The 10,647-nt window shown below is 44.2% G+C and overlaps 1 protein-coding gene across 1 annotated transcript; it reads right to left on the bottom strand.

The window, feature by feature from the left end:
* Nucleotides 1-234: 234 nt before the first annotated feature.
* On the bottom strand, nucleotides 235-7,135 carry LOC127772080 (plasma membrane ATPase). The gene is made up of 15 exons (XM_052298066.1): nucleotides 6,943-7,135; nucleotides 5,205-5,324; nucleotides 4,852-5,088; nucleotides 3,190-4,074; nucleotides 2,990-3,094; nucleotides 2,763-2,907; nucleotides 2,517-2,681; nucleotides 2,198-2,436; nucleotides 2,071-2,103; nucleotides 1,906-1,987; nucleotides 1,650-1,810; nucleotides 1,372-1,545; nucleotides 1,096-1,278; nucleotides 808-995; nucleotides 235-672 (listed from the first exon to the last, which is right to left on the bottom strand). Exons 1-15 carry the CDS (start codon nucleotides 6,982-6,984, stop codon nucleotides 576-578), a joined length of 2,856 nt encoding a protein of 951 aa, XP_052154026.1. The 5' UTR covers nucleotides 6,985-7,135; the 3' UTR covers nucleotides 235-575.
* Nucleotides 7,136-10,647: the final 3,512 nt, after the last annotated feature.

Genomic DNA, 10,647 nt, shown 5'->3' with positions numbered 1-10,647 from the left:
ATTAGGTTTAGGATTCGAATCTTAGTTTTACTTCCGTCTTAAAATATAAAACACAATACACGATCTTGTATTGTGAAACAACGGAAAAACAATATGATTGTGTATGAAGGAAGTAGAATACACAACCTCGCAACACACCAATTGATCAGTCAGTATTCATTCACGAGAGGAAGGCATTGCAGAGTAATTAAGAAGTAATTGAAGCAGACCCATTTGCCAAAGTGAGAATTAACGTGGCAGAAAATTTTTCATCCATTATTTCTCCATCTTGCATTCCGCAAGAAGACCGCTAGTTAGGGGGAAAAGAGTAAAAAAAAGACCAAAAACGATCACAACACGTCGTCGTACTCCAACACGTACGTACGGTACTCCACTAGAACGTAAAACCTCTCTAGAAGAGGGAAACCGGACCATATATTTGGTAGCACTTTACAACTAGGGCTGTTCAGATCAGCCATGTTTTTTGTTTTTTGTTCTTCCAATCATTCATCGAAAATTTCCTTTAACCAGAGCGCCGTTTGCAATTCCCGCTCCAGCGCTGATGACGATCTCTCGTTGAATGCCGAGGGGGTTCCTCACACTGTGTAGTTCTGCTGGATCGTGTCGATGTCCAGCCCCTTCAGCTTCACCACCGATTCGACGTGGCCCTTGAGAGTGTTCAGCTCTCTCAGCCTGAAAGATTATGATCCAGAACAAGTGTTTTAGTTTTCAGCAACATTTTCTCATTGATGTAGTAGTAATTAATTAATTAACATAAGTGGTTAGGCACTTGATGGATTTTATCAGTGTTGGAAGTGAGCAATGTACCTCGCGATCTCAGCTCGTCTCTTGGCTTGCTCAGCGATCTCAGAGAGCTCGCGGTAGCTGCTCTTGTCGTTGAAGAGCGTGTTGGAGGCGACCTCCGGTGGCTGAAGGCCGTGAAGTGTTCTTTGTGCGGTGGCCCATTGTGCCTCCCTCTCCTCCCTACCGTAATCCTTCTTGGTGGTGAATGCAATCTGCAAATACAAGGTTCGGATCATCAGCCAGCTGAAAAAAAAAATGGAGCAGACAACCATATATGTACATTTCTGACAACTGAAAGATCTGGATATGTACCTTGTTCTCAAGGAGGTTGTCCCAGGCCCTTCCACTCAGCACAAAGCGGATGAAGAACTTGAAGATGTCAAGAGGGAAGTAGAACACAATGCTGTAAAGCCAGATAACGCCAGCCCAGCCCCAGCCAATGCCCTTGATCCTGGCAAAGCCCCAGTTGGCATAGACAGCGAGGAATGTCGCAACCTACAGAAACAGTAAGGTTAGGATTAGGCATGATTTGCAGTGACGTTGTTATGACGTAGCTCGATTGTTGAGTAGTTACTGTCTTGTACATACCAGTTGTGCAAGCATGAATGCAGTGACCAAGAGAAGACCAGGGCGTTCGATGAAGGACCAGCTGCGAGAACGGGTGACGAAGATGAGGGCCTGACTCACAATACTGACTTGGAGGTACAGTGCAGACATCATCTCATGTTCACTGTTCCTGATTGATCTGACACCGAATTTGTCCTGAACAAAAGCACTTTAATGAGAACAAAACTTCACGCAAAAGCATACATAATGAGAGAGAAGTGTAGTGGACAGACTACAGATAGGGTAAGGTGAGAGCATACCGTGAAAAAGTCTGTCTTGTGCATGGCCCAGAAGAAAATAACGGTCATCAGAGCAAGGTAGCTTCCAAGCACAATACCGGTAGCGAAGATTTCCTTCAGCTTCCAGCTGTCTGGCAAGGGAGAAGGCTTAACTCTGTCCTTCGAGATCGTCATGATAGTACCTGCAAAAATATTGCGTGAGAACTGATCCTTACACTAGGAATGTACATGGAGGGAATAGTTATCAGTAATTTATCTGGGCAATAGGAATGCATACCGTCATTCAGGATGGCAATGATAAGGACCATGAAGGGTGAGAAGTCGTATTTCCAGATCAGAGCAATAAGCAAAAATCCAAGCTGGAAAATAAAATTGATATTAGAGTTTGGAAAATCGAGAAAAGAGCTTATATTCCATCTTTTATGTAAGAAATGGTACTTACCACTATACGGATGGTGATGGAAACTGCATAAATCTGATGTACACGAGACAAAATAATACAAAGTTAGAATGCGATGTGATCATATGTTTTACAGAGAACACAAGTTATTTGCAAAGGAAGAACTTACGGTATAGTTCTTCATCCTCTGGAAGATGCATCTGCTAGTGAGGACAGCGCTGATAATGACACTAAGACCTGGCTCAGTGAGCACAATGTCGGAAGCACTTCTTGCGGCATCTGTAGCATCAGCAACAGCAATACCAATGTCGGCCTTCTTAAGAGCAGGGGCATCATTGACACCATCTCCGGTCATACCAACGATGTGCTTCTTCTCTTGCAACCTCTTCACGATCTCATATTTGTGCTCTGCATAACAAGAAACACATTGAGGAATGCAAACATTGAAAGCAAACAAGCAGGTAAGTCTGCATCGATCCAAGCCATACCAGGGAAGACTCCGGCAAAACCATCAGCCTTCTCAATGAGCTCATCCACGGGAAGTGCCTCAAGTGAAGCATCCTTGTTTTGTCCGAGCAATGCGGATGAAGGATACATGTTTGTACCCATTCCAAGCCTCCTACCAGTCTCCTTACCAATAGCAAGCTGGTCACCTGATGTACATTAAAATCCAACCATTAGCTCTTGCAAAATTCTATTATACTGCTTTCTGTTTTTATAATATTTGTACATACCAGTGATCATCTTAACATTAACACCAAGATGGAGAGCCTTCCGGATAGTTTCAGCACTGTCGTGCCTCGGGGGATCAAACAGGGGCAGCAGACCAACGAATTGCCATGGTCCACCAGCAGACTCCTTCGACTTCTCAGGTACTTCCTGCGATATCATATTGGTATGAGAATATGGTTCCCTAATCACTAAAAAGGTGATAGATCATTCAGTAAGGCAGCCATCATACCTGTCTTGCAACAGCAAGAGAACGAAGCCCACGCTCAGCATACTTGTCAATCACAGCATGCACCTTCCTCTTTACATCCTCCTTGCAGTTGCACAGGGTCAGGATCTGTCCAAATTTCAACCAAAAATATGTCAGTCACGTATTATAAGTAAAGAAATTAGCAAAAAAAAAAAAGTGAAACAAGGGTCAATCTTTCTCACCTGCTCAGGAGCACCCTTGCTGGCACGGTGCCAGTTACCATCGGCATCGATGTATGTTAGAGCAGTCCTCTTGTCAACTGGGTTGAAGGGCAAGAAGTGCACTTCCCTGATACCGGCTCTTGCCTCCTTGGGATCAGCAAGCATACCAACCATGGCAGCATCGATGGCATCTTGGTTTTCTGTCCTAGATGCCCTTGCAGCCAGCAACAAAACATGGTCCTTGTCAACACCTTTAGTGAACACTTCAACGAGGTTCTTGTCGACGCTCAACTTGTTAAGGGTGAGGGTTCCGGTCTTGTCACTGCACAGAACATCCATGCCAGCCATCTCCTCGATGGCAGTCATCCTCTTGGTGATAGCACCCTGCTGGGACAACTTGTGGGAACCAATGGCCATGGTGACCGAGAGCACGGTAGGCATGGCAATTGGGATACCACCGATCAAGAGGACCAACAGGTTCTCAATGCCACTACGGTAGGCGCGGTGCTGGATCGGGAACATAACGATGATCTCGATCACGATACCAACCGCAATCGAGCAGATACAGAAGTTCCCGATCGCAGTGAGCACCGTCTGGAAGTGACCAACTTGGTTGGTGCTGTCAACAAGATGCGCCGCCTTGCCGAAGAAGGTGTGCACTCCAGTGGCAATGACCACGGCCTCAATCTCACCCTGCTTGCAGGTCGAGCCAGAGAAGACCTCATCACCAGGGTTCTTGGTCACTGGAAGGGACTCCCCAGTAAGTGCAGACTGGTCAATCTTAAGGGGATCACCCTCAAGGAGACGAGCATCAGCAGGGACGATGTCACCGAGCTTGATGCTGATAATGTCACCGGGAACCAAGATTGCTGCCTCCTGCTCGCCCCATCGGCCATCCCTCAGCACCTGGAATAAGCAAACAAGTTTGGTTAAAAGAAAAATTCAAGATTACGTAATCAGTGTTCACTATTATTGCAACTTATTCCAAAGTGCCAACTGCTACATGACCACATCCTAGTACCTAACACATTTCATTTCGGCTGATTTGAGTTGACAAGTTGCACGAAAAAAGAAAAATTCCACATGACAACGATGTGCGTGCGTGCGCTGCCACATTTTTCTCCCCTTATCCTATTAAATAAAAATACAATGAAAGGGACGACTAGCTAAGTGAGGATGAGCTCCGTAGCAGTTAAAGAATTGTGATGGTGAAATAATTCATGTCCAAGAGGATACTTACTGATATCATAGACCTATCAATCTATCATACGTATGAAAGACAGAAACTTGACTTCCAGCTCCAGAGCAGAAAAATTAGACCACGTTGTTTTGCTAACAATATCCAAATTAGCCGCAATTGCAGAACACCTAGGCTATTATTTACGCCAAATGAACAGTACTGTCCAAGAGGCGGGTCCCTATCTTTATTTTCTTGCAATAATGGAATATATGCCCACCCATCCACTGGACAATTCAGAGCTCAGTTTCTAGGCACTCTAATTGAAAGTGCCCGTCCGAAAAGTACGCACATAGAGATTCTTCCTTCCACTACTGTATAATACTATTATGACAACTAGTCAATACAAAAATCAAAGCCTTGTGTGGTACAACGGAATAATTAAGGTCGGTTTCCAGTTCAAAGTGCATTAGTTAGTACTCCTATCCAGTGTTTCTTGAGCTCACCTTGGTCTTGGGTGCAAGGTTGGCCATGAGAGCAGCAGCGGCGTTGCCGGCGTTGTTCTCTTCGATGAAGGAGATGGTGGAGTTGATAACCAGCAGGACAATGATACCGACGAAGTCCTCCCAGTCCGGTGGCTTGCCGCCGCCGTTGGCCAGCGCGATGGCCATGATGGCGGCCATCTCCATGACCCACGACAGCGGGTTCCACATGAACCCCAAGAACTTGAGTATCTTGCTCTCCTGCACAAGCACACAAACAAAAAGACGCAACAAAGATGAGCGATTCGCGTCAGAAATGAAAGAAAACCACACGCAACAAGAGAATGCAAAAGGCTTTGACAAAGCATAGCACGCACCTTCTTCTCCTCGAGCTTGTTGGGGCCGAACATCTCGATACGCCGGTTCCCCTCCTCGGAGGAGAGCCCCTCGCGCGTACATTTCAGCTGCTCGAACACCTCCTCGATCGGTATGTTCTCCTGCAACAACAACAAAAGCCACAACCACACTAGTCAGCAACAACAGAGTGAAAAATAAGAACTCGGGTTACCCAGTTATTCGAGTAAGACGCGACAATCAAGAATTTATCAGTCGGGTCTATGATATGCGAGTCCAGCAATAAATCCTTAATTATCACTATCTCGTTATTCGACCTATAATTAGATTCGCGTGTTGAACAATTTACAGCCTTATCAAAAAACTATTACTATTGGTGGATGGGCCCGACCTGTCATTGACAGATAAAATATCTCCCAGGTGGTGCGTGTGGGCCCACGCCGTCAGCGCCTACCAGCCAAGCGGTCAGGATCTACTAGGAACACACGGAGGAGGAAGAGTCCAAGGGGCAACAGGGGGGTTGCAGTGCCCGGCCAATGATTGGAGAAAGTACGGCCGTCAGATGGAGATCAGACGGCTCAGCGGCAGTCAGAGGAGGCGCGCGTACTTCCCGTGGCCCCCCTCGTGTCGTCCTTGAGATGCGTGCCGGGAAGATGCGGTTTCGTTTTCTCGTCGCGTGAGCCGAAGGGAACAAAACCAGCCCAAAATTAAACTGATTTTTAATCTATTTTTATTTTTTTTAAAAAAAAAAAGATAAGCGAGCAGCGGCTGGTATACGTTGTGCTCTTGGATTGGGCTGTCCGCTTGGTCAACAAAAAAGAACAAAAAAAAACAAAGCAAACCAAAAAAAGGCCGCAGCTCAGCTAGGCACGCACGGATTCCACTGTGTGTTTAGCTTGCCTTTATGGTGGTTAGCCACTAATCTCCGCTGCGTGATTAGCTCGCGCCCGTGCTCAAGTGACTTTTGACTTTACGTACATGCAAATTCGTATGAAGCTCATGAATAATTTTAATTTTACGTGTGAAGCTGAAAAATAGTTTTATGGAGTAGGAGTACTTGCGAAGCTGAAGAACTATTTGAGTATATTTGTTCACTGCTTCTTTGTATAAATGAAGAACTAAAAAAAAAAGAAAGTAGAGGCAAGAGTAATACTAATAACTGGAGGTGGGCATTTAATTACGCGTAGATCTGAGATTCAATTTTTTTTTATACTACAGTTTGGTGGAGAAGTGACCATAGTGGTATAGTGTACTCCTACATGACAGATTAAACACGCATGTGAGCAGGATCTTTCAAAAAGTTTCATTTCAACCAAAAAAAGGAGGAGCCGGAGACAGATGAACAAATTGATGATGGTGAGAGGGACAGCAGCAAAACAGTACAGAGGAGCGAACAGGGTGAGAGAGAAGAAGAATAAGAGAAGAACATGGCAGGCGGCCATGGACAACTGGCCCTTTCTGTTATGAAAAGCCGCGTTGAGAAAGAGAGCGTGACGTGAAGGCCGCCGCCGACGACGAACGATCCGTGCTCATCTTTACATGGAAAATTTTCCTTTTCATTTATTAAGCGTATCAGAAATCTACTCAGCTCCAGCTAGCCGGTATCATTAATTTTCAATTCTCAGACTATTTCTATCGCCAGTCAAAAATGGTAAGAACTAAAGCTAGAGCTAAAGCCTAAGCAACCCAACACGCGAGAGGGAGGAAGCGAGGAAGAAGAAGAAGTAGTAGGTAGCTGGTGGCGGCGAGTGATTTTCTCACCAGATCAACGGCCTCATTCTTGATCTCCTCGAGCCCACCCATGGCTGACGCGACGCCGGCGTCGTCGGCGAACACACCAGGCGCGACCACTAGAGAGGAATCGGCTCACCGCGAGACCCCAACTCTACCCCGTCCGTCTTCCACCTCCGGCGCGGCGGTGGTGATATTAGTAGTGGAGAGGAGAGGGAGGAAGGGGGAGGATGGGTGCGCTCTATATAGCGCCTCCCCGCTACCCGCACTGGGCCCCACCTCGCCGCGCGGGGCCCCCTCTCTGTTCGCGTGCCCCCGTTAATTTCTGGGACTCTGGCTGGCTGGGTCGTGGGGCCCACGTGTCGGTGGGCCGTGGGCGTAGGGGGGAGGTGGAGATTTGACTCTTGGAGGGGGAGGGGAAAGGGAGGGCGTGGGACCCGGGCCCACGGAGCTGTGGATGTCAGCCACTTGGGGTGGTGTGTGGTGGTGGGCCCCACGCCGCATCACGGGAGAGATAACGGGTTTTCGGGCTTTGGGTGTGTACAGTGTGTGTGTGGTTTTTTAACTCCGTGGGGAACCGTCCGTGTTGTGCCTGGAGTGAGTTCAGTAGTGAGATTCATTTTACAAGCTGGACCGTCCGATGGATGTGGATCGTGCGGCTCACGGACGAACGAAGCTAGCTGATCTCGATGGTGGATTAAATTACAAACACAGTATGAACGTACACCTACCCATATAAACACGCGCGTACACTCTATCCATAGGAGTGTCTGTAGAAGACTGAGTCGAAATATTTTGAGACTTAGAGCAGGTACAATAGCAAACTATTATCCAGCTTCAAGCATATTTTAATAAAATAAAATATGAGAGATAAGAGCTGCGGGCTACAGATATATAGTCAGCTGCAGTACGGAATCTAAGACGAAATATATATATGATGGGTGGAGCCATATACTAATAGTATAGTAAGCAATTATTATATGACGAATTGACTATTAAATTGGCCATAGATGAATTGGAACTAATAGCAGGCTATACTATTAAACTCGCTCTTACAAAGTATCCATGTGATAAAATTTGGCTTTAATATGAACTAACGCTGAATTTGTTGTTCCTGTTCAATTTACAATGGCCGGCTCTAGAAGTACTATCTTATTTTCGCCCAAATGGCACCTGCGTACCGTTCGATAGAAGTATTATCTACAAGACATGATTGTATCTGTGTAGTTGCTGGATTTAAAAGAAATTAAATAGTTCATCGGGGATGTTCCAGTGCAGGCCTAGCTGCCTCAGTTCAGCTATTTCCCATCTGTTCCACTAAACCTTTTTTTCTTGGGGGTTTACATATAAAATTGCAAGTGTCAAACTGAACCCTGCTGCTCTCAAAGAGGTAAGAGCCGACCAAGCGTTGTACTACCATCCCCTAGCATTATTCTAATCCCCTGCACATAATGGGCAAATAATTCACTTGAATAAAGCCGGTTTCAACGAGCAATTTGCAGGTGACGGAAGCATCACCTAGCTGCTAGCAGCATCCACTTTTTTTATATGAAAAATACATAAAATAAAAAAAACTTATATAGGGGCAGATAGAAGAGAAAGTCTCCTTGGCATGCAAATTAGTAAAATCTTTTGTGGACAATAATTCAGGACAGAACAGGGTCGGCGATGAATGCAACTTGAGATCTAAAAAAAGCGACCCTTCTTCCCTTCTATCGCACACCCCCGTTCATTCACCTTATCCTCACGGTTATTCACGACAAAATTCCGTTCCATACGCGTGCGAGGCCGTACAAAAACGGGGAAGATTCGGCTGGTTTTTTCCATCCGAGGAAAAAATTCAAAAAAATCTCTCGAAATTTGTAGCCATCTCGGCGGTCTGGATGGAGCAATCGAGGGATGCTTCAGGGCTTGGATTTAGCTAGGTGTCTCTTGCTGTGTTATTGTTAGGTCACGGATAGAGAGGAATATATATTTTGTTTGGGAAATCCGTAAGTCCGTACCATATGCTTACAAAGATTATCTTGTCAGGAACAGCCAGATGGATATTGAGAGTACATCAATGTGAGTACGGTGATGGTACTACATGCCTTCTTGAGCGGATTTCTGTGCAATGTATTTTATATTTTTTTGGTTTTTGGAATGGAGTATACTACTTAGAGCAGGTACAGTAGCAGGCTATAAACCAGCTATAAACATATTTTAAGCAGATAAAAAAAGAGAGGGAAAAGCAGCGGGCTACAGATCTGTAATCAGCTGCAGCACGGACTCCAAACATAATGTGTGTATGACAGGTGGGACCAGATATTAATAGTGTAGTAAGCAAATATTGTATGAATTGACTATTACATTGGCTATAGATAATTTAGAGCTAGTAGTGGACTATACTATTAAACTTGCTTTTAGTACCACTGTAATGTGCATGGTTGATTGGCTGGAGCAGTTGAAGCAGCCAAAATTAATCTTCGTAATGGTCGAAATGGCACCCAAAACAACGGCCCGTTTCCTTCTTTGGAAGATGAGATGGACTTCTTGTGTTCTTTGGGGTAAATATAACTGACAGTTTGAAATGGTCATTATTGTGCCCTTTCTTTGTACCTACAACTCATGTGAGAATATTGCATTGTTTTCTATTCGTTGAAACTGGTGGGGACAGTTTGATATGCCATTTTTTGAAGTTTGAGTATGGACCTATTGATTGTTTTGTGGATTTTTTTTTTGTCTAGGTACGAAATGAAGCCATTTTAGACTTTTCAAAGTCAACAAAAGACTACTTAATTATTTTGTATAATTCAAAAGGAAATGCATGACTGTAAAATTTATTGATATAAGTTTTTCATATGTAAAAAATTTATGTCTCAAACAATAAATATGATCGATGTTATCTGGGAATAATAAATAATTACTACCTCCGTCCCATAAAAATTGCATTTCTAGCTAATTTAGGACAAAATAGTAGGATTGGAAAATGACCACAATAATCTTATTTAATGAATCCACTGCATGCACACATTCTATATATACAAATGATTAAAAGGAAGTTTGAGAGAATTAACCCATATAATTAGTATACTTAATAAAATTGCAAGCATTAGCAGCCCAAATTATGTGGGATGGAAGGAAACTTATACATATGAATCAATTGGTTGAGCCCCACATGGCTAGAAATAAAATTTTTGTGGGACAAAACCTTAGAGCTAGAAATGCAATTTTTATGGGACGGAGGGAGTATATGGCCAAACAATTTCTAACATCAGTACCCAACACTTTCCCCTGTTTTATCAAGGAACACTTACAATTACAAATGTCAGCGTCTGATTGGATGACCTCAAAGGTCAAGCCTCCCAAACAGTGGCTACACAAAGCCCTCTCCTCGTCCGAACAGCCACCTTTGGTTTTGGTCAAATTAAGGAAACGCATGGGCTCAAAAACTCCTAATTGTGATGCAATAATGACTAATTAAATCCATGACACTGCTTGGAAATTCAGCCAGCACTAGCTCAAATTTTTAGTTACTACTATTAATTTGACAATGTGCAATTACTCCATTATTGTACTACGATTGTAACTGACATTAAACAAAAAAGGCATTTCACATGTTATGCCTAACATTTTGGAGTCAATAATGTCAAGATAGATGCATGTGGATACTCTTCTTTTATCTTGAGAGGAGACTCATTGTGGTCACCCTATCATGCTGCTTTTGAACGTTCGCCAGCGTTTGCTGCTAATGCA

The sequence above is a fragment of the Oryza glaberrima genome, chromosome 4, assembly GCF_000147395.1.
Source record: "Oryza glaberrima chromosome 4, OglaRS2, whole genome shotgun sequence".
Classification (NCBI taxonomy): domain Eukaryota; kingdom Viridiplantae; phylum Streptophyta; class Magnoliopsida; order Poales; family Poaceae; genus Oryza; species Oryza glaberrima.
Note: the sequence above shows the minus strand (reverse complement) of the source record. Positions and strands in the feature narration are given on the sequence as shown.

What these genes read in the sequence shown, in the direction of transcription:
- LOC127772080 (XM_052298066.1), bottom strand. Translation starts at nt 6,984, where the DNA reads ATGGGTGGGCTCGAGGAGATCAAGAATGAGGCCGTTGATCTG. An exon ending in CATTGCCATCCTGAATGACG is followed by an intron (nt 1,811 to 1,905) that starts GTATGCATTCCT and finishes ATATTTTTGCAG; the next exon opens with GTACTATCATGACGATCTCG. An exon ending in CATTCATGCTTGCACAACTG is followed by an intron (nt 1,279 to 1,371) that starts GTATGTACAAGA and finishes CTGTTTCTGTAG; the next exon opens with GTTGCGACATTCCTCGCTGT.